Below are 25,299 nucleotides of genomic sequence, written 5' to 3'. Positions count from 1 at the left end.
ACCTGTGAAGCAGCTTTATGTTTATCAGTCATAAAGGGTCTGTTTTCAAGTGTCACTCAGCGGAGGACAGTGGGAGAGGTGCGCAAACAGCCCGTCGTCTTAAGTCAACATGCTATATTTAGCTTCGAATGTTCAACTCTTTTCCACCGTCACTGTTGTGCTTTTGAAAACAAAAGTGTCATTTTAATTGCAAATTTCTGACTGGGGGAACTCATCTGTTTTCAGCAAGTAAATAGAAGGAGGTGGGAGTATTCATGAGAACCATTTGGATCCAATAGAACTCATGAAGAGAACAGAAAACGCAGCCATTTCAGTGCAAAATTGTGTTTCATTTGTCCTGCAATCAGCAGCCGATGCCAGCTGTTTCCTTGCCACAGGCTACTTCTAAGTCAGATATTCATACTGAAGAAGCCTGATAATGAACATTATCCAAACATCCCTTAAATGTCTTAATTTTTTTTTCCCAAAATGCTAACAAGTCTTTAAACTCTGAATAACCGCTTTCTTGCCTCCTACGACAGCATAACAACACTCCCACATCTTCCAAATACACTCGAGTCAATTATTGTAGTATTGAAATGCTATTTCTGTGTTGATGCATTTATGGATCTCCTGGAAAAGCTGCACAGCTCTCGGGACAAAAGAGAACGGCGAAATGACATCTAGAGCCAAGATCTCCTTGGTGATAAAGGCGATTGGCTGTGTGGGAGCGAGAGCTGATTTAAGGTGCACTAAAGGGATTTGCACCCCGTCTCCAAGACTTCAGAGGATAATGCCATCAGCAGCTCTAATATTCTGATCCATCCATAGGTTTATTTAAGAGATTCAGAACCTCGGGTTATCTCTGGATGAAGACAAAGCAACCCAGAATTAACCCCGCTGCCTGTAATACCTAGGTGCAGCACTGACTGGATTTATCTGCACAAGTCCTTTAAGGTAACTCTTGAAATACAGTATTATTTACACGGCAGCTTATTTGACAGCAACAAAGTGTTTACTATGAAATATGAACAACTGCGGTGATTATACAGGGTATGATCAAAATAATGAAAGCCTCAGAAGAAAGGCTTCTCTCAGTGGCTCTGGCTCTCCAACACTGTAGGATGCTTTATCTGACATGGTTTTGGTCCAGATTTAGAAATAGATCACATCATTTCACAGGCCTGCATGTCATCTCAATACGGCAAGATAAACTTGCAAAAATAGTATGAATGATTCACTGTGAACTTTGCATCTTTCATGTTTCATAAAAGGTCTTTAGAGCGCACCACTGACTCTAAAAAGATAACAATCGTCTGCATCGCTGCCCCTGAGATTTTTTTTTTTTTTTTTAAGAGAGGGTCACGGTCCAGATTTCTGTTAGAGAACAAGGTCAGTATCAATCAGCATTGATTTTCAAGTGATTATGCCAGCATTTCATCTTTATCAGGGCATTGTGACTCCCCTGCTTAAATGTGGCCATGTATGTGTGCCTCAGAGGTATTTAAAAAGAAACGGTAAAAAAAAGAGTTTTTTGGGAGGCATTGGCACATTATTAACAGCATCATATTGTATTGAAACTACAATACATGCCTTGTACGGTACGTGGCATTATCGTCCTGAAAGAAACTGCTTCCAAGAACGAAGAGTGTCATTGGATGGAGATGATTGTGACTACTCAGAATTGCTACGTTTGCAGCGATTTCACTTTAGCCCTAGGCAGTGATTAAACCTAAAGTACGGTAACAAATGCACCCACAGATAGCGCAGAACCACCACAACTCTCAGCAGGGGAAAGAGCACTGCCGCTCCTTCCATCATTTTGACCACACCCTGTAATAGGCTTATTCATTCCATTTTATTCATTAGAGTGGGTAAAGCAAGCATTACATGTAGTCAAAGTAGCAAGATGTTAAATATTTATGTCAGATCTTTATTCCTGAAGAGGCTGGGTATCATACAATGTCTTTGATGCGTTTAGTGGAACCAGATTTCATGGCATGGATTCATTAAACAGAATGAGAATGGGGCTGTGGTAGACCCTGTGGCTATATAAAGATTATAGTCATAATAACATTATTGCTTTCATCACAGAGGAGAGAGAATATGGGCTCTTAAGACAAAGGTGGTGACTTCCTTAATGTTACAGGCCCACCTCTAAATCTATGAGTAACCAGTAACACTTAAGTTGAAATTTTAAATATCGTGTATAGTATGACCATGTAGGCCTGGATCAAGGCAATTTTTTTAAATAATGAAAGAAAGAGATTGCACAGTACTGAGCAGCTGCTCTGAGCAGTACATTTATGACAAAATGCCCATAAATGCTTACTAGTTAACACAGGGTATTAAATGATTGTTTTGTGCTTATAAGGTCCAAGTACTGACCTTTTCAACTTAAGTGTTACTTTAATAAGTGAGTGATATTTTGCCTTGTTCCAATAGGTCATATGATGTAGATAATGCATTTTTAAAAAGCAAAATGCATCATCCAGCAACATATGTTTTGATCAACTGATAAATTCATAAAATTGCACATGGTAAAATATCTTATATATGAAATACCAAAAATACAGTTGTGAACAAACATGGAAATGGAAACAAGGTAATATAGTTAAGGCTAAACATCTTTGTCTATTACCTTTGTATAGCTAAGTCAATAAGAGTAGCATGCAATCAACATAACATTGCCACAATTTTACATTAAACAACAAAAGCAGTCAACTCAAAACAAATGTATGTGCCCTTCGTCACCACAAATTAGAACCGTGTAATGTAGGTTTTCCACGTTGTAAACCATATGGCTTTGTGCAACTGTTCACTGTCAGTAAATTCACTAATGAAATTGTTTTTGTAAAATAATATATCAATAAATGTCATGCCAGAAATTATTGAGATTCTGTTCTACATGCGCTAAGTGTTTCTTACATGCCAGATTGTGCTAATCGTACATCATCCTGAAAAAAATCAGAGGTCTGTCATCATAGCATGTATACTTACATCCAGGAACAAATGTGCTGTATTCCATTACCCTACTTTATATAAGGTATATGTGCACATATTCATATACTACATTTCTTTTAATATAAGAATATTGTCTATTAATAAATTAGGAATAGTACAAGGGGTTCAGGGAGGGAGGGGGAAGGGAACGATGTAATAAGTTAAAATATGTCGCCTGTTTTACGTGAAGCGATCAGAATTCATCTTTCTGAGTTTGGGAGGCAGGTGTCCGTCCATCCTGCCCCCTCCTCCCCCAGCCAGTCGCTGCAGCTTGGGAGGCAAGTCCGCCACTGACTTACTCATGGGCTCCGTGCTGATCTTAGAGGCCTTGCCGCCCTGCTTGTCATCTGAGACACCGGGGACGGAGCTGATGCGCTGCAGCTTCATGGGCAGGTCTCCCAGGCTGTACGTCATCTCCGAGGTGGTGGAGCTCATCCGCAGGAGCTTCTTGGGCAGGCCGTCGCGACCTGTCATCTTCTGGAGCTTGGTGGGCAGCTTGGTGGTGCTCTCATTGTCCTCCAGCGTCTCCAGGCAGTCCAGGGAGTTGTTTTTCTCCCCGCTGTTGCACAGGGAGGGAGCCATGAGGGGCGAGGAGAGCAGCAGAGCCTCCTCCTGTTCCTTCACGCTGTACGGTGGAGTGGGCACCTCAAATGTGGCGTGGAACTGAGAGTAGTCCACCTTGAAGAAGCCTTCCTCTAAGGAGATAACTGGGAAGAAGCGATGTCCCCACAGAACCTCGTCCTCAGTGTAAGATGTCCGCGCTTGGCAAGTCATCCCTGTCAAGGAGAAAAAAACATACAGAAAAGATCATGCTCGACTGGATTGAATTTTCTGACTGCTATTACCGCAAATTAAGTTCGAGGCTTCAATTTCACTTTGAAAATTGTGTGTCATTGTCTTGTCACAGCAAAACACACATGAGGCTAATGTTTTGGAGATGAAACATCTCAAGTACTATAGCATCAAACAACACAGCTCTGATTCAATTATATGACGGGCACTGTGCCCTAACTCTCAATAATTTGGTGTTCTCCAGGATTCTTGCCATCTTCAAATCTCTGAGCAAACAATGTTGCAACCACAATGGCCTAGTCATTATTACAGAGGCAGCTGCCTAAATAAAAAGTGTAATTGATTTTCAGATTCCAGAAAAAGATGATTACGATCAAGTTCAAGGCTAACTTGAAGTACAGCTGATGCAATTGCTTTGTCTATACATTTTTATCGGAATTTTATCACAGTTTGTCCAAAAATCACTATGAAACAATTGTTCATAAGGAGCCGACAATAATTTTAAAAAATGCCCCAACTGGATATTCACTACAGTAAATTTGACATCAATCAACACACAGTAATCAAATAATTTTCACAGTATCTAATTTCCCTAATTTTGTCACGTGTATTTTTATTTGAGGTGCCCTTTATGCATACAAAACAGGCTTGATGTGACTAATGATCAATGTACAAAACAGAGAAATAACCTACTGTACAATTTCACCAAAAACAAATAATTTAATAGAATTATGTGCATTTGATGGAGAATAAAAAATCCGTTCAAAAAGCTTTCATTTTCAGCTTTCCTAAGAGAGGAAATGATTGCCCTATGTAGACCCCACATAACAAACTGTAAAACACAGGTCCTCCTCACATCCAGTTGCAAGCTACTTAACCATTCTGCCCACACCTTGACCTTGGCTAGTCACTACAAAAGATAGGAGATTAAGATAATCAAATTACTGAAGGGGGAGGTGGGGGGGGACTGACTGCAGGCAAGGGCTCCAGGAAAATTAGCTCGTACTTCTTTGGACGGTTGAACAGATTTCTTTAACAATGACGGGATAATCCGAAACACAAAAATTTTACACAGGTAGCATCTGCTGTATGACACTGTAAACTTGACAAAAAGCCAAGCTGAGTGTGAAAATATGCTGAAAATGTTAAACTCTGTTCCTTTGAAACAAAATAAAAGCAAGCAACCCAATTAGAGTTATCTGTTTAGCATCTTTTTGGTGTGTGTGTGTGTGTGTGTGTGTGTGTGTGCTGTTAACTATTCGGCAAATGCAGCACAAGATAGTAGATTTCGATGCACTTGCCATAAATGTTCTCCTCACAAGAGACACTGAATTAAATCCATGCTTAAACACTCACCTCAGGTTCTCAAAAACAAATTAATGTAATTAGTAAAATGATGAGGTCTGAATTAATGATCCACAACATATTTTTTTCCCACACAAAGTTATGGAACGATTACTCATCAGCATTATTCAGCTAGTGCTATCATATTGCCTGAATAAGAGCATTATATCATATTATACTATTTACAACAAGGCACTATCCAATTTAACATATTTATCATTGTTTAATCATTATGTATTGAATATTGCCTGACAAAGATCTGTAATTTTGCTTACATGAATCACAGTCTGTTATATTACTCCAGTGCAGTAAACAACTAAATAAATAAATAAATGAAACCCTTCTTTTTAACATAGACTAATCTAAAGGGGACACTCGTCGAAGCTTGTTGAATTCCATTAGGAAATGAGTGATTGCAGGACATCATTATTACATGCTTTAATTACCGCCTTGATATTGCTCAAGCAGCAACAACTCAGTCCAAATAAAAAGTCACAGCACTCATTCACAGTCAGGCACCACTGGAGATTGCATAGATGTCGTCATTGAAACTAGAGGCATCTGTGTTTCCACCCGATTCCCAAGGTCATAAAATAATTCACTGATAACAGCTCTGTACACAATCACAGATGTGCAAGAGGCTGAACATCAAGTGCGGTCGGGGTATTCAAAGTATTACTTCTGCACTATCGCTTCGGTGTCCTAAAGGTTTTCAGGCATACTGAAGTGTGCTGCGACGAGCAAAGCAGGCAGAGCTAATGAGAACTTCAGGCCAAAACGACTGAGAGTATGTGTGAACGGAAATCTTATTGCATTGTGAGCCTGTGAGACTGCTTCCAGCCAAAACATAGTCACCATTTGATCATCAACAAGTTCATGCATCCTATAGTGAGAGGACAGGAGTCAAAACTGCTTTCACCCTTTCAGCTGTTGTTTTTTGTTCTTTCACACCAGCTATTTAAAGCGATACTCCAACATTTTGGGCAAAATGCAATTTTGAATGAGAATGAGACAATTTGTTTGACAACATTTTCACCTCTGGACGTCCAGTGGTTTCGGGTAGCATTTCGTGTTCGCATGCCATAAAGACATGAAGCCTATGGGAAAGTCAAAGTGAAAAAATACACCTTGTTGTCGTATTTACACCATGTATCGTGTACAATACATGAATTTTTAAAAAGAGAAAAGAGTCATTTCAGGAGAACTTCAGCGGCATGTGGATCAAAGCACTAGACAGAAGGATAACTGTGTTCAGTGGGCATAGTTCCACCATCTAACTTCAAGTTCTCCTAAGATGACTTTTTTTCTATCTCAAGACATGTATTTCAAATACACATGATACACTGTGAACTCCTTTAACCACTGCTAGCAGCTTGCCATGCAGCATTCAGTCTTTACTGAATAGTGTGGCCTGTGCTGCAGGGCTAAATGGCCAGCCGGATACAGGACAGGACCTGTATCTACCTGAACTGCTGAGGAAAAGATTGAAATGACTGACGGAGGCAAAAATGTTGCTACAGTAATACACAAACAGGTCGGAATCGCTTCACCTTCCATCTATTAATAATGCTATGGCGTTCGTGCAGATGGTGTAGGAGGTACTGTGCGGGGCCTCTGTCTCTGGAAACACATGTCTCCTGCTGGCCTGGGGTTGAATCCCCGCTGAAACTGCTCTGCTGCTCAGCTCCCCTCGCCTCTCAGCTGCCGACTGCTTCGATGCAGAAGAAACCCTATGGCCAGCACACTCCTCTTCAAAACGTGACAACGCCACTTAGTAATGCTCATTAATATACACTTATTGTCATAAATCTTCACATCTTGCATCAGTCAAGGTACTGATTCCTGAACTATTGAATAATTATAGATATCATATCGTATCATATATGGTTGTCTCGCTGGAGAGCAGCAGCTTTGCAACACCCACGTCCATATGGTTTATAGCATAACAGAGACGGCAGCGGTAATAATCTTTGTGCCTTGCCCCTCACTGAGGCCACGACACAGTCATATCATGGGGGGAAATTTATCTTCAGGAATATGTTAGAAAAAGACATACAAATAAGAGACCATATGATCATAACTGAGTACAATTAAACAGCCTGCAGTGGAAAACGTGCATGTAGAAAAGACAGCTTAATTACGGTACATTATTTCAACAGTTATATCATTCCTAAAAGTATGAAGTCAGCCATATTTGCACAGACAGACATAAACAATGTTTTGTGTGTATTTCATATTATTATTAAAGCCTTATGTAACTGAAATTCATACCTGCTCTGAACTCAGTGTTTCTATGGAAACCAAACTGTGGGAATGTGTGCATGTACCAAATGACAACCATAGACCTTTTCACTACTGAGTTCAGTCAGAAGTAACGGCACAACACAAAGAAAGAGAGGAAAGTATTGTCCCTCTCTTGGATCATAACAGTAGGAGAGCATCCACTCGGTGGAAAATGCGGTTTACCACTCAGGATGGGTCAAATCATTCACCATGCCTCCAAACCCGGGCCAAAATTATTTTATTGTCAGTGAAACCATGACCTTTTGCAACACATGAGCCCCGCTCAATGTGCCCTTGTCTTGACTGCGTCGTGGAATCATATATTTTGGCGACTTCTCATCAAAAAAGGCTTCGGCTCATATTACAAAATGTCATCTTTAATAAAGCATAAGCCGGTGTTGTCTTTCTGGGTCTTATATTGCAGTGTGTTATGCTCATGCCGACCTGTGTGCCATGTGCTCTGTGTTGCACACACACACACACACACACACACACACACACAAAAAAAACACACACAAAACACACAAACTAATGATCCTATTTTATTTCTACCATCGTATGCTCCCGGGAATCTCCTACTGAAAGACATCACAGCGGTGAGAAACACCTTGGACTGTGTGCGCGGTGTGGTCGCAGCAAGTTAGAAGTGTTGGTAACATCACTTAACACTTAAAGTGTGGCCCTGTTACACAGACACAAACACACACACAACTTCAGATTATTTTGTTATACATTAGAGATTTTCCACCATGGGGTTTTGAAGGTGTAGCCATCGTTTTCAGACAGAAACAAATAGCAGATTTTGCTTCCATTAAAGTAACACTGATACATATCATTTTGCCAATGTTTCAGTAAGATATTGGCCTTTTATTAAATATATGATACACATAAACACTGAATAGCTGTTGGGATGAAAATAGTCCAATTGCACAGTAGCTCAAGTATGGCTATTGGCAAAACCATTTTCATGCATAAAAAAGTAGCATTCAGTGTTGACCCCCCAGTTTTAGCATTTAGACGTGAAACACCATATTATGCTACACCACTTCACTAATTAAATCCCAGGCGATGCATTGGGACAGAAATAATTTACAAAAAGAAGAACTCGGCAATTGAATGAATAATAAAATGAATTGATAAATGTGGCAAGAAAATTAAATATTATGTCAGACTCCATCATATCAGCTCTGTGCAACACAGACTTGTCGATATCCAGTATTACATTAAAGGCCAATGTCAGCTCAGTATTTCAGCAAACTGATATACAGTACTAGCCCGACCCAAACACACACACTAACTTGCGCAAAACAAAAAGTTAATTACAGACTTATGAGCCTCACCGAAATGTAGATGACAGTACAAACTCAGACTGAGAAAACTCTAATTGGCTTGTGCAAGCAGAAGCCCACTGTAACTTAAAAGTTTTTGAAAGTTTAAGTTAAATGAGTGCAGCACTGATGATGACAATAGGAGGAAGAATAAGAATTACAATAACCATCCATTTATCGTGCTATTTCCATACTGACCTTTTCCTACTTCTTTCCAACAGTCCATCACAGGGCTAACATGCACAGATATGTGAATGAATGAATGAATGTATTAATATTTGTGTGTGTGTGTGTGTGTGTGTGTGTGTGTGTGTGTGTGTGTGTGTGTGTCTTGTCTTGTCTCCCATCCCTTATGAGATTATGAGACACCTAAAACACAAGTAATCTGTAAATCATTACAGTCATTTCCAGTAACTGATAGCTGCTTGGTAAACACAGTTTACACATAGAAAAAAAGATAAATATTTAAGGATAAAATATTTTTATCACTCAAGCCAAGTGTAACGTAAATGTTCTCTTTGTTCACAAATCCCATGTTTTATCTGGATAATCAACGACTGCAAAAACCTTGTATTCAAGGAGCCATTTAAGTCTATCTGTGTCAGTTAACCACATCAGATATGGGTTTTGACACCTATTAAATCATTTTAAGCGCAACTCATGATATAAAGGACAAAAAAACACAAGGTGAAACTCGTTCTCAGTTTCATTCAAATCGCAGTAATTACAGATCCGCTCTTCCTTTGTAAACCCCCAGAAACAGCTTGTCTCAAGGTGCAGGGGCAAGATCCCAGATCGAAGTTGGGTGCATAGCAAGCTTTGTCTTCTAGATAATGGAGGACAAACATATTTTTCACAGCAAAAGTAGTTCAATCAGGAGAGGCTTATAAGTGGAATAAATGAGAATGAGGAATTTGAAGCAAATTGATTAGTAAACACGAGTAAACAGTCTTTGGCGCTTAGACCCTGGCAGGAAGTAGACCGCCATGAGAGGCGATCCCATGAATTAAGTGCCTCCCTTGGAGCCTAGGCACTGGTGATGGTGATAAGGAATGGAGAACTTGATTTTGGGACGTTTTTGTGTGAGGGGAAACTTCAGATCAGAGTGTTTGATTGGAAAGGGGCCAGGCATTCATGGTTGAGGTGGTGAAGGGGTTGAGGAAGGTTGCAGAACCACCACAGTGCTGAAATGACAGCGGAGAGAGAGAACGTGCTTAGTTTGACAGCTTATAAACGACTGACGAAGGGTGAGCGTGTCAGGCTGTGATTGGCTGAAGGCAGGAAGGAGCTGGTGGAGCTTAAGAGATAGCGGGAAACTGCTTGTGACTTAGAAAGCATGCATGAAAAGGTAGTCTTCCTGATTGAACTTTCTTCATTTTAACACAAGTTCAATCAGGGAGACTACCAGCTTCACAGGCTCACTCACTGCTTTTCCTCTTTCCTCGCGAGCCAATCGGAAGCTGCCTCCTTCTCTGTGGGCGCTGTGTATCTCATCAGAATCAGCTCATTTCCCATGAGTTCATTCATTTATTTTTTCCTACTCTTTTAAGGCACTCCCTTCTAGTATACTTTCTAAGACAACCTGTCAGCTCATCTGCCTGTCAGTGTCCATCATCCAGAGAACCAATCATAATCTCTGCTTCCCTCCACTTGCTATAATCCTCATTTATTTTGTGTTCATGTTGTCATATCAGCTGCGGTTTGTTCGTGTGCCCCACCACCTCCCCACCACCACCGATGTAAAGACTCCAGTGGGTTACACATGGTGAAATACTAATCGCCATCCTCATGGGAATCATACTCTCCCCCTATTCGAATGGCATCACCATCTGCAGGAGCCTTTACCCCAAATCTCTTTAAGTTAATAAATGCTGTGTTTTTGTTCAGCAAAGTCTCATGTTGAGCTTTCAAATTAGTCTCTTCTGAAAGAAACACACCGTCACACCTATAGGAAATTTATACTAATCAGTTCATCTGACCTGCATGTCTGTGTAGGACTGTGTGAGAAAGCCAGAACACTCAGAGGAGACCCACATACACACACACACACACACACACACACACATGGAAAGAACATGCAAACTCCACACAGAGGGGACCAGGGCTGCGATCTGAACGCAGGACATTCTTGCAAGGCAACAGTGCTAACCATTGAGCCCAACTACAATAACAATCTTACTAAATAAGACCCTTGTACATGCAGAATTTCAAACACAATGTAAAATAAGCACCAGACAACCAAAACTATTAAATACAGATCAATATTTTTATAAAGAGAACATGAATGCAGCATAAAGTAAAAAATAAAAAAAGAAAGAAAGAAAGAAATGGACAAGCAAAGGCAACTGAAGTTAAAAAAAAAAAAAAAGCATGATTCAAAATATTGTAAATAATACTGCGTTTCCACTACTACAAGCAGTTCTTTGAGTTTTCTGCAGAAATATGCCTATGCAGGGTGTAGGGTATAAGGGTGATATCTACTGACTGGCCTATGTATCTTAATCCCACACACAAATTTTACTAAGTGTGAAATCCCTTCTGAAGTCCCTAGTTGCTGAAGTTCACCAAGCAGTTTACTGCTCTCATTCCTGTATGCAATATCCATATGACAGCATGAACAGCATTATAATAATCCTCAGCTGAATCCTCCCAAGTAGAGACAGATCTTCAAAACTGTATCTCAATAAAGGTAAATTTCACAGGGGGAACAATGTGGAGATCAGAGAGTAACAGTCCTCTGCAGCAGAATCAAAATGATGAGATGAAAATCAAACAGAAATTTAAAAAATTTAGGAAATAGGAAATGAAAATATAACCATGTGCAGATCTTGAGCTTGAATAAATGTCTAGAGATTGATGCTGTGTACATAGTACAGTATGCAGCCGAAACAAAGCGCTCCCATCCCTCAAGGAGGCACCAATAGTGTCTAGAATAAACTTTGAGATTCAGAGGCCCAAAAGCCATCTCAGTTTGAGACTCTAAATAAATGCACTTTTCCTTGATAACACAAAGCTGGCTGTTTTTTGTGGTCTAACAAAGTGAAGCAGCCGCAGAGTCAGAAGAGTGACAGCTAAGATAAAATGGGTTCTTTGGTGGCTGGAATAGAAAAGCACCGTAAACTCAGGCAGCCTGCCAGTGTTTCTTGATAGTAGCTGAGAAAAGCCAAATGGTACTCACAGACTAGGTAGGCAAAAAGAAGCTTATCCATGACATAGAAGCCAGAGGATCATATCCGTTTGCTGCCTGGCTCAGTCACATTCTCCACTGTAGATCTGGTGTTGACACACTCCGGCTAGACTATGTCAAGGGCCAGACCTAAGCACTTGGATCCATGTTCTGCAGTTCTGTTAGTCTATCTGGACAGAGTCTGAATCTAGGTTTATGAGAAAGTATGTGCCATTATATGATTCAGCATCCCACAGGCACTGAGCAAATGACACTCAAAATTGACGCCTTTATGAAAATGAGGGTTTATTCAAATGACTTCTCTAGATGAACTCTCACAATGCAAGTCACTGAAAGGAAGGTGGGCGTCAAAGAGTTCTTCCCAAACTCCTATTTTGTGATAAACTCATAAATAACCTCTCTATCCCTTTCTTTCTCTTTCTCTTTCTCTCTCTCTCTCTCAATCTCCCTGTCTCACAGCCACAAACACCCTCTCTCTCTCTCATACACACATAAACTAACATACACAAACTCCTCCATGCAGCCTCTCTCACCAGTGCAGTGTTGTCAGCAAAGTCCCCTGACAGTCTATCAGGGCTGCAGAAACAGCTCAAGTGTTATGTATGAGAAAAACGCTAGCAGAAACAAGCATGAGAATCTGGATGGCGAATATAGAGAACATCACGACACAACACCATCCCGGATTCATCCTTTTATCCAAGCGCTGCTCCCATTGTCAACCACTCGCTGTGGCCAAGCCTATCAACAAAATGCTTGGCAGTGCAATCATGAATGCCTTTACTGCATCGCTAAATGGTGAGGAACAACAATTAAATGCCAGACAGTTATCCTGGCCTTCATTTTGCAAAGCATGAAGAAAGGATTCCCATTTGTCTACTTTTAGGATCTGTGATATAAAATATTAAGCAGCTGTGCTGAACCAGATCACTAGCACCGAGCAGAAAGCTGAGGAAGACGAGAAAAAAACATGTTGGGCAATGTGCCCCAGCTTACTGAAGGGAAGACACTTTAATTTGCGGGACTGAATAATAGTTACGACTTAGTTTGGCTTCTTCACAACTCACTGGTCACCCTTTTCAATAAAATGTTTGAAAGGAAAGGACAATTTGTGTCTATGCAAGGATGAAAAAACCAACAACAACATTTTGATACAGATATTTCTATTGTGGCCAAGAGTCCTCTCTGGTAATCTGTTTCTATGGTGACCACCATCAAGTGGTAAAGTGTAGAAAAATCCAGAAGCTTTCGGTGACCTGTTTTTCCCTGTTTGACTTTTCAAAGATAGAAATAAGTCCCCCCCTGTCAAATACTGTTTTAGTATGCAATCCATTTGCAGAGGTGGCGTCCAGTTGCTTGCAGCTCTGAGGTTTATTCCACCCATACAACGCGGGGTGAGCGCTGAGTGCAAGGAAAACAGAGAGGAGGAGATTCGCTGAAGGAAAAGGCTGGGGAAGTGTACTGCTATGGGGGAGGGGCGCTAGGAGAGCCAGGATGCTGAGGCAATTGCTTGAGTGTGGAGGTAGTTGGGAAGGGAAGGAAGGAAGGGAAATAGGAGAAGGTCTGGCAAGCCTCTCATCACAAGGTGGGGCGTCAGGCAGGCCAGAGGAACATATGGTTGTGTGACATTAACAAAGCTAGGAAAGCACATACGACACCAAGGAAAGACAGCACTGAATACTGCTGTAAAAAGAACCAGTTTAGTAAAACGACAATCGATGGATTGCCTTTAGGCCAAACAGCCACTGCTGGCCATGAGAAAAATAATGCTGGCGTTGTGTTTTAACCAACTGGAGCAATGCATGACTTTATCTCTGCACAATTACTAGGTGCAGAAATTATTAGAAATCCCTTCTCTTTCCATGAAAAAACTGACTGGGGGCTCCAGGTGAGATTCATCATCTTATATTGATTTTGCCTGTTAAATGTTGTTTTAGTTAGGGCTGGTCAATATGGACAATATTTTTGACTGAATACCTCATTATAAAATACTGTGCCATTTACACAAAAGAAATTCTTGATAAACAATTGTTAGTAATGGAAATGATGACTAAGCTGGTAGAGGCAAATAGTAAAACAGGTACAACAGTCTAATGAGTTCAGAAAATTGTATCCCTTTACTGAAATGCCTTTAAAAGCAGGGAAAGACCACACTTCTGCTACATCACAATATTACAACATCCAAAATCCCAGACAATGTCTAGTCTCATATCGTAACATTGATACAGCTAGCCTGAGTTCTGCCTCTACATGAGAGGGAACAGACAACAGAACAAATGTTAACCCTTGAGACAAGTGAGAATTGAATCGTACTAAAGAAGGTGTACCTCCTTATTGAAAAGGCCTACCTATTATTTTGCAAGTTTACCACTTTAGCTGGAGCTAAAGTCCAATAATCTCAAGCATGTCTGAGTGACAGGAACAGAATTGGATATCTCAGAGGAGGGTCTTACGAGAAGACTATCCCTAAGAACAAAATGTTCGTGTGGCTGTGTGTTTAGGCCACAGATCGATTCACCTGCACTTCAGGGACAGTCAAGGCGCAACCGATCAATACCACCAATGACCAAAACACTGCAAGGCGGATCACAACCTTTCTCACGAGGATAACTTCTCAGACGAGTGGAGCCACTATATTCTGTCAATTATGAGCATGTTCCACATCGTCCTGAGTGTGACCCTCCTCCATTATGACAGGGGTTAATGTTGAGGCCTGCAGCCTGTGTGGGTTATTACCAAAAAAAAGGTTTTCTTCTCAAACCTATGGCATGTGACTCTTCCAAGACACGGACAATTATTTCTTGTCAATTATTTCTAGATCTTCGTAGCATGACGATAAGGCCGAGGCATCCGCTTTCGTCACAAAAAAAACGGTTCATCCTAGGTCTGCCACCACACCTCCTCTACCAATGATTTATTACCATCCAACAGAGACTTGACAAATCCCTACAGACACAATTACCTTGTTTCCCCTGGGGAAGCCAGCACAGTTCATCTAAAGGGGATAATGAATCCTCCATGTCATAGCCGGTAAGTGCCAATGGCCATTAGTTAGACCCCCTCGAAATTATTATGTATACAGTAGTCATGGGAGGTAAAGCATGCTAATGTGCGCCAGGAATAGTGTTGTTTTTCTTTTTCAATCTGAAATTAGTAATACTAATTCAGTAATTTGCCTAGTTCAGGTGAAATGTGAGGCAAGGCAACGGTCTTGGTCAGAAGCATAAGCCCGACCCTAGCACAACATGCTAGGGCTGAGAGACAAAATAAAGTTTCACAATATCTTTGACCAAATACCTTGATGTCAATATTGTGATGATAATGAAGGGATGACTACTGGTACTTTCATGAGATATTTACATGCAAGATTTTTGATCAAGAAATCAGTAGTGATGTGGACATGGTGAAGCAGGGGAAAGTAAACCAAACTTGAGAACAGTCTGACAAGCTCAGAAAATTGCATCTTTTTACTGTAATGTAGCCTTTAAAAACAGGAAAATTCAACACTACACTATCCAAAATCCCAGACAATGTAGTCTCATATAAGGGTATTAAATGTAATATCAATATATCACCACCAAGCCCCTGAATTTCTTATTTCAAAACTATATATTGCTTACATTTTACAGCCAATAATCAGAGTTTGCCAAGTGTAGAATATTTAGGATTATGATGTATATAATAATACAATGATCATATTTTAACACAATTGTGCCCCGTTTAGTGTTTCCAAACCAACAGATGTTGTTTTAATAATGGTTACCAGGACAGATCATAATATCTCATTGGATTCTGAGCCAGCATTTATGTAACGACACTACAGACATAATCCACAGCATGTTTGGGATAATAAAATATTCAAGGGGGGAAGCTGAAAAAAAAATGAAGTCAAACAAACTAAATGAATGAAAAACACATTAGAAAGAGAGCTATGTGGTATTAAACATGTGTGTCACTGGAGAGCTGAAGCCGGACTGGCCCGGCCCAGCGCACAGGGCCGCCGGTCCCCCTGCTCTGACCCTTGGCACTTTAGGATTAATTAGAGACTCCCGCTCTCACCTGATCTGCAGCCTCACTTTCCCACTGAACTCACATTAACCCTTTGAACCACTGAGCTATGGCAGGGAGCGAGGCACAGGGAGGAGAGGACACACTCTGAGTCCAGTCATTCAGAATGAATTATGGTCACTTTCTCCAGAGGCCTCTCTCGACTTTCACACTTGGCTCATATCTGGGGTTCACATGTGCCAGTGTTTACCTAAGTTCTGCAGCTCCTGACTTTACGCGACCCCCCAGTCCTCCAGGGCTATGGCCTCTTACTCATATGCCTGAGACTATTAAACCTCCGGTGCAAAGGAAAGCTCTCAATTTCCAATTCAATTACTGCTGTTAATGATAAAACACAGATCAGGCCATGACATTGGCTGCTCTGCTAATGTGTGGCAATAGATGTTTCCAATTAATTATGCTGGCTGGCATTACTATTAGACAAAGTCTCCATCAAAGCAATTATTACTCTCAATTTCACATTCTAAGTGTAGTCTGTTGTGTGTATTTGTTGCGTAAACCTAACCACAATAACTTATTAACAATGATAATTGAAGTGTAATGACACAAAATGATATCTCAATGCTTTCTCCATGCTACGCTACATATTTTTCCTTGTCTCCCAAGCCTGGGTGACAAGGTGCTTTTTGATGCCTCGTATTAAACGTAGAGGAACCAAATATTTGCACAAGGTCCAATCATATTGCCAGCTGCCTTTTCCCAAAACCAAAAGTCCCTGAAGAACACAATGCGTGTCCTTGCTTTAAAAGCTGCAGTTGTACCATCCGGGATTGTGCATAGGGGGTGGTTCGTTATTCAAAGCTGTTCTCTCCAATAGTGGCAGACTGCATTTATGCACACATAAACACATGAATAAACATCACCGATAGATCCAGCCTATATGCAACCATCTCCTACCTCCCACACTCATTTTAAAACAAGCAGATAGCTGAAACTCAGTAACAAGGATATGCTATTTTTTCTTCTATAGCAGTGAATCACAAAGCAGCCTTGTGGCGGTAAAAAGAGGGGGCTGCCTAAAACCTTTGAAAGCGATCAAAATCAATGCACAAGTTTATGGAAGAAAAGAGCATTTTTGATCTTTCTGACACAGATGGTTTCATAAGCAATCAAACATAATCAAATTAAGAGATCAAATGAAATGAAATTTAGCATTTTATCAATGGACAACAACATGCAGTAATTATAATATACCTGTAATTAATCAAACGGTCAGTAGGGAGTGCCATACAATTTTTTGTGTCATCGTTAACTATGGAATAAAAGCTAACTGAAGCCAAACTAATTTAGGAGCAGAGAAATCCAGATCCTAAGGAAGATGAGTTCACTATCAGTTCTACTTTTCATGGAATTGGTCTACATGTTGCCAAACAAATTTTTATATTTTCTGCCTGAAGACATTTGTTAATGGCTTTGCAGCATCATGTGAATTTCACGGCATGTTCCTAAAAGCACATTGATCACACTGCATGCATTTGCATGAAAGTCACATCACTGTAAACAGAAAAAGTTTATGCTGATGACACAGTTTATGCGCATGGATCATTGCTTTTCATAGCTAACATAATGAGTGAACTAAAGAAAATACTTTTGCAGATCATACAGCGTGTTTTGCCACTGCAACAGACCTCCATCACCATAACATTCAGGGATAAACTATTTTAATGACAAAGTGCCTTCCTTTCTCTATCATGCCTCCAAAACTTGTTCCCCATGAAATAAAAGCCTTAGCTTGTTTATCTCTTCGCCGAGCATCAATCCTGCGCTTGTTTATCTTTGCACTGAGCACATTTTTCCCCCCTCTGATCTCAAAGGTAATTAAGCATGGTCTTAAAGTACAAAACTGCATGTTAGATCTACAGGATACAAATGGTGCACTATTCAGAGAGAAGACTTCTGGTATAATTGCATTCGCTGCAAATTCAACACTGCAAATCATGAAATGAATTCAATTGTAGTACAGTGATTGGTTTCACGGTTGGAGGCACCTAAATGGCTGTTACTGTCTGCTACGGTATATTCTGCCTCTCTCGAACTGCCACTGAATAAATCGCTTATGGCTTAGCACTTCCACTTTTGTAGTTTTAAACAGCATTATTGGTGCCATTAGGATACTGCTTTTAACTCCTGATGTATTGTAAGACTGTGTGTAGCAGATCTGAACCTGATGATTCAACACCAGGTCATCCTAGTCCCAGTAGTGGTACAGTGAAAATGAGAATGCAGTTCTATAAATAATACTATTAATAGGATATTGCCTGAGCATATCATTATGCGATTGATGCATCTTTTGATTCTGAATTCCTTTCAACAACATGTGTTATCGGCTTAACGTGTCCTGATAAATCTGCAGCATAAAACTTAACATGAACAATGACACTACAATCACTCAACTTGCTTGACTGGAATATGTGAAACTGCTCTTGTTTTTTGTAGTAATTGTTATTGTGATCAGACATTTTCCATTTTAGTTCTGGTGCCCGACCCCAACCCTGCTGCTGTGGGTTGTCCATTGATATTGTGGTTCTGGTTTATGCTTTTAAATGATCATTTTAGTCTGTGAGTGCTTTATTTTGATGAATGATATGCAGTTCTATGAAGGGAGTACACCATGTGCTTCAAAGCAAGGAATCAGAAACAATGTCCTTCTGCATATTTCCTGCAATGTGCCAAGCCATGCATCCCCCCCACATTATTTCACCTCAGCACCCTGACTGAAAACATCTTCTTGCAGCTGTGTTAGAAAGCCATCTTGATACCACACGGCCACAAACAGCATAAAATAAAAAAAAAAATAAAAAAAATCTGCTGCCATAAGACATCCTACATATCTCAGTGAGAATGTGCATCATGCTGTCACGGCAATCAGAAGATCTTGAGCTCCTATTCGGAGAGGGATGGCTCATACAAATAGTGCACTTATGTCAGAGGTTACAGCAAAACGGAGCGCTGCTTGGATTTTAGTACGCCTGTTCAGTAAGATTTTTGTGCATAAAGAGCTTAATTTACAAACATCTGTGTCATCCAACAAGGCTTCGACATCAAAAATCGTACGTCGAGTCTATCGGCTGTGTTCTACAGACAAAGACAAAAGAACCTATGAGGGTGTACTTTTCATCTGCAGTGGAGAGCATTTTAACTTGTGTTCTAGACAGTGATTTTTCAACACACAAAGAAAAAAAAATAGATCTGGGGAGTTGGGCAGCTTCTTCACTAGTAAACACCAAGCCTCATAAATATTTCATCTTATTCTGTCTCTGCTGTATCACCTGTTCTGGCAAGCAGCGCGCTTCATGGTACAGTAGCTCCCCAGTGTCCTCCTCATCGTATTGCACAAGAGATCCTTCTTAATACCAGCTGATGTTGTCAATAAACCAATTTTGTTTAATGTTCACCACCCAGTGTTTGCCGGTGTATTACTGAAATTGTATTACCATTCCTATACCATAGGAATAAAAATCTAAGTTTAGGTGCAGTGCTGCAATCCTGAATACTCAAGGAGAGGTTGCCATGGAAACAGAGTTACATTGGCCAGAAATGAAAGCGTCTGAGGATTTAGACTTTCACTGTACATCAATTTTTAACCATAGATTGTTTTTACATCAGCCTTTCCACCAACTTCACAAAACCACAAGTGCTCCTCCATGCAAAAATATCTGCCAAGCAAAAACGTAAGCAAAACAGACCCCCCCGACCCCCCCCTTCAAAAAAAAAAAGAAAGAAAGAAAGAAAGAAAAATACAAATACAAATGAAGAGTCAGGGATGATCCATATTCAAAGTCAAACAGGGACTATTTTGAATCTGTGCTATCTGATATCACATACTCCCATGACAATCACTGTAAATATTGTTTAATATATTAATCATGTATCAAATAATGTCACCACACACAGTATTTGCATATTTCAGAGAAGCCTGTGCCCAGCAGCAGGCAAGTTCTGCTTAATTTGCCTCACATTAAAATTACTGTCATAATAACGTGTCAGATTCATTATACAACACATCTATTGATTATCACTTAAATATTCATCTTGTTATTCCTGGGTAAAAACTGAAGTGTAGAGCACACAGTGCATCAGTGACAGACGGAAAGAAAGAAAGAAAGAAAGAAAGAAAGAAAGAAAGAAAGAAAGAAAGAAAGAAAGAAAGAACTGACAAATCAGTCTGCAAGGTATTTTTATGTGCAGCAAGCTGACTTTTGAGGGACATGTCCAACACTAGCCCAGCTAAACAAAGGATCCATGCAATAATCTATCAATATCCTATAAGGTTATTGATAGATTATATCCTTATAGGATATTTCTGCCTGTAAATGTCAAGTCTTGTGAGTCAAATCCAAATTGCAGAAAAACTGCTGCATGCTATCAACCGATATGTCATGTGTCAGAGCTTGACACGAGCAAGACCTAACAATGGAATTGCATTAAGTGTGTGTTTAAAATATTTATGGGAATTTAGTGTTTTTGGTAGTTCCACAGCTGTGAGCCTTCATGTCACATCTTCATATGCCGCTTTCCCTGAATCAACCTATTACTACCGCTCTTCTGTTAATACCATTACACTGAAGGAGCTCTCCCCACAGTATTTTCAGCTGTGTCAAATAAACGTTTGAATTGAGAAATAGGTATTCCACGATCACAGAGGAGAATTTCACTGGGGGCATTACTCATCTTGTGGAAATGGAATTCCCAAATTCCAAAAGGACTGCAGAGAGCAAATTATTATACCCTCTGAGAATAGAAGCCACGAGGTTTGTGCTGTGGAGGCACAAAGACAGCTTAATGGAATTTGTTTCAGATGAGGTTAAAAAAACAAAAAAACAAAACATACAACCTAACATTGGCCTGTTGGAAACCTAAAGTGGTCAATACTGATATGCACTTAAACAAGGCAGTGAAGTCTTTATGGCAAAAAATAAAATGATCTCTTTAGCCTCTCTCTTCTTTTCATCTCTTCACTTTCAAGTTTACCTGAAACTAAACTCAGCTCTGTACTGTCCCACACCCAGAAAAAGGTTTAACAGATAGGTTTCAAAAATGTGTCACTTAGTGCCCGCAACACAAAATCAATCAGGTATGATTTATACATGCTAAGCACAACCATATGAATTTGCCAGAGAAACAAAAATCAATAAAATGCAATCAACAAGGCATCAAGAGGTCAATGGAGAGCCCATTTGGATACAGGCTATTAATACATATAAACAGCCTCTTGGATGTGTTCGACATTATTCTTCAGATTCTTTGTATCAATATATTCCAATATGACATTTTAAAGACAATAAACGGTACAACCAGCTACTGTACATGTAGCCTGCTATGAGCTGCCACATACAGTGTAACAGGCTATGGGCCCTCATCTCTACTGGAGTAGGCCTATAAAAAGCCATGTTTGTGATTACTCACCTGTGGTCTCTACTATTCCTTCTAGTATCACCACAATTTCAAACTGCTCTGTTTGCATGGATCTCTGGGAGAGTTCGTAGAAGGGGCTTTTGGTGTCAATCACATGGCAGATCGTGAGTGGTGAGACGAGAAAGAGCTGGTCTGCCCCGGTACTGAAACCCACGTCCAACTCCAACTGATCCAGCGGAAGAAACTCGCCTTCAGGCGTCTGGCGAGACTATGGAAGCGTACAGAGAGACAGAGAGAGAGAGGGAGACAGAGATAGATGGTTGGTGGTTGGTGGGGGGAAGGAAGAGGGGAGAAGGGTTTAACTACATCAACCAAGTGAGCCTTTGTGACAGCTATTCACATTTTGTAAGCAATCAGAGCAATCAATCATCAGCCTATCAAAGAAATCACTATAATTTTCCTATAATATTACCAAAGGGACTTATGCACTGTGAAAAATACCCATCTCAACAAGTAATTTAATCTACCATCGAGTCTTAGAAATGTATTTTTCCTGACAGAAAATGAATCAATCAGCTTGTTTCATTCATTTCCTTGAGTCATCAAGTCATCAGCTGCATTATGACCTGTGTCAGTGCGCTGACACTGGGAACAAGTGGAATTATCTCAGCCCACTGACAGAATTGTTCACTTATTTTGGGGGAAAAAGGGGCATTGTGTGGAGTGTAGTATGTGGTACTCCATATTGAGTTTATAGTGACCTTATCATTCTGCATGATAGCATACTTTTAACCTCCCATTATCCATTTATTCTCTCTAGAATGTTCCCACAAAATGTTAAATATAATTTTTAGTTTTGCAGTGACATTTATGTGACATTTATCATTGGACTCCTTTAGTTTTTTGTAAGGCCAGGAGGTAGGCAGCAGAGGGAACTCCATTGGTGAGCCTCTGCTAATGCAGGACATCAGAAGCACACACATGCACACACACACACACACACACACACACACACACACACACACACACACACACACGCAGACCCTCCTTTGTAATTCAGATTGCTAAATCGGGTGCAAAAATGAGCAAAGGGAAACAATGCTACTCCCAAGACCGGTGTATACAAACATGGACATTTTGTTGTGCTGAGGGCATCTTGCCAAACTTGAGGGAAGATTTTGTTTCCTCTATTAGACACTACCATGCAAAATGTAGGAACCGGAGGGCTTGTGTGTGGTGAAAATGATAGGCCTTCCGTTTAATGGCATATCACTCAGGCAAATACAGCCATTAGTCCAGTGGGTGCTTATGGTTATCTCATCAAGACATTACATTGTACACAAATGAAATGAGTATGGTGCTCATTAAATGCCATCAACCATGTCATTTATGTAGAGGTGTAAATGCTGAAGTGTGAGTGTGTGGGCCTATTTGTGTCCAGTCGTGGAACCTGTGCCTTTGAATAAACTGGGGCTTGATAAGCACCTGTGACAGACAAAATATTTACTGGAAAATATTGGGGGGGCATCCCGACCAAAGTAGTGACACTTACTTTGAGCAATTTGCAGCGGATCTGTGCGGAGACCATATGGCTATTACGCAGGTTGCCAACCCTGAACATCAGAGTTAGTTTTCCATCTCGCATAGAAATAGCCGCATGTTCACTGAACATTAAAGTCTCGGCCCGTTTTTTGGGCTGAGACATCTTGATGAACATGCAGCCGATCAAAAAGGCATCGACGATCGATCCGAGGATTGACTGGAAAAGAAAGAGAATGATTCCCTCGGGACATTTGTCTGTGATGTATCTATAGCCATATCCTATAGTGGCCTCAGTCTCAATGAAGAATAAAAACGCTGAGGGAAAGTTATAGACATTGGCCACACATGGAGTGTATTTGTCATCGTGGGCTCTGTTGAGGTCTCCTCTGATGTATGCAATGACCCACCACATAGAAGCCATGAAAAGCCATGCGACTGTGTAGGTTAAGATGAAAATGAATAGATTCCAGCGCCATTTCAAATCTACTAGTGTTGTGAATAAGTCTGAGAGGTATCTGCTGGTTTCACCACCCAGGTTTCCATGCTGGACGTTACATCGCCCGTTCTTGTCCACGAAGCGTTGCCTCTTCTTCTTTTTCTCTGGGGGAGGCTGATTGAATCCAGACCCGCTAGATGAGGTGGTCACTACCTGATAATCGTCCCCAAATTTCTTTCGAAGTGCAGACATACTACGATGACAGCAGCGAAAGAAATAATACAGGATTCAATGGGAAAGTCTCGGCTGTAGTTGCTGCAGTCCTTAATGCCCGTGCGCAATGCCTCCCAATTGGAAATAAGACGAGAAAAGTGCGCTGTCTTCGCCTTAACTAGTCATGCACCGTCCTCTTTCTCCACACACTACTGTTGCTACACTCTATAGCCATGAAATATCAACAACTGACGAGTAATTTACAAACCCCGAGGAGAAGAGCCATATGAAAAAATAGGCGACGCACAGGATAAGGTATCCAAACGCGCCAGTCGCAGTCCAGGTTTTACAGTTTTATCATTTGGTGCGTCGTGGATTACTCATCGCCCAGGCAGGTCGGAGCTGTGCAGATTTGTTTTAAAACTGTCCACAAATAGTAAGTTTTCATTCGAAAGTTCAAGACGCTTCAGGGCCCCATATAACACCAATATCTCTGCGTAATTATTAGCTGGAAACGGATTCCTCGATGAAACAGATCTGTGCGCACTTCCGACCGAGTTGATGGTGTTGGAGAGGATTCGTCTTCCAGTCCTTCCTTCTTTGTGATCTGTATAAAAAGGATACGAACTGCGTCCAGGCATATGACTGTAAAAGATGGACTGGGGGAGAAAAATCACTGTCCCACTGTCGTCATTTTTGGCTGCGCGCATCGACCCTAAATTGCCAGACTCTTCCTAGCACCTTTTATCCTCTTCTAACGAAATTTCGATTGTATTCTCATGGTCGACAATTACAGGTCCATCAGGTCCTCTTTTGTCTCCTTAGACCCTTCTTTTCCTTCGATTACCCTGCACAGCTCCTGCGCACTTCCACGTTTCCTATGCAATGATGCACTCACTATTGCCTAGTGGTACTACAAAGATATACAATTTGGAGGGGGAGGGAAGAGGTCTCTACCACTTCGACAGGTTTTTTTTTTAAATAGCAAGTGGTCGGTGAAATTACGGCGTTCACTGCAATAATGTCATGATTGCTTGAAGCAAATCAATCACACTGAATGCAAAATTCAGTCTTATTATTATTATTAGGCTGTGAAAGGATAATTAATTGTCTGGGTGTTTCTCAGGTTATCATATACATAGTCTTCTTCTTCCTCTTCTTCTGATAATAATAATAATAATAATAATAATTATTATTATTATTATTATTATTATTATTATTATTATTATTATCAGTAGTAGTAGTAGTAGTAGTAGTATTAGTAGTAGTAGTGGTGGTGGTAGTAGTAGTAGTAGTAGTAATTGTATTGAGTATTGGGGAGTATTGTACTTTCAGTTTATGATCCCAATAAAAGTAGCGTTAATTAGACAGCAGGCTACAGGTTAACTCCGCAGCATAAAAAAACATAATGATAACAGTAAATTCCAGTGCCATCTTTATTGCAAATACACTTCCATGACTATAATGAGCATGATTAGTCTCGTCGTCATGGTAAATATATTTTCTGTGCTTGAGTCAGCATTGTAACACGTCTATTAGGACCCTATTATATTTTTGGGGGGAGCTTTTATGAAGAAGCAGGATGTCTCCAGTACAAGATGGAGTGGACAGTTATGAATGCACCTTATTTAGTGGCTGTTCTTCTGGGTCACCTCTGCTAACAGGCACTGATAACCTCCTCTAATCCCATGGGCGTATGCACCTGCTTTATTCCCTGAATGCTTTTCCTCCTCTCAACACAGGGTCGATGGATAGGTTTTTCATCTGAACAG

At 40.5% G+C, this 25,299-nt stretch overlaps 1 protein-coding gene across 1 annotated transcript; it reads right to left on the bottom strand.

Annotated features, from left to right (window-relative positions):
• Positions 1-1,891: 1,891 nt before the first annotated feature.
• Positions 1,892-24,442, bottom strand: kcnj3a (potassium inwardly rectifying channel subfamily J member 3a). The gene is made up of 3 exons (XM_030081510.1): positions 22,889-24,442; positions 21,388-21,604; positions 1,892-3,758 (listed from the first exon to the last, which is right to left on the bottom strand). The coding sequence occupies exons 1-3, from the start codon at positions 23,564-23,566 to the stop codon at positions 3,163-3,165; spliced, it is 1,491 nt and encodes a 496-aa protein (XP_029937370.1). The 5' UTR covers positions 23,567-24,442; the 3' UTR covers positions 1,892-3,162.
• Positions 24,443-25,299: the final 857 nt, after the last annotated feature.

This window comes from Myripristis murdjan, chromosome 21 (assembly GCF_902150065.1).
Source record: "Myripristis murdjan chromosome 21, fMyrMur1.1, whole genome shotgun sequence".
In the NCBI taxonomy this organism is placed as follows: Eukaryota; Metazoa; Chordata; class Actinopteri; order Holocentriformes; family Holocentridae; genus Myripristis; species Myripristis murdjan.
The sequence above is the reverse complement of the archived record's forward strand: the minus strand, read 5'-3'. Positions and strand labels throughout refer to the sequence as shown.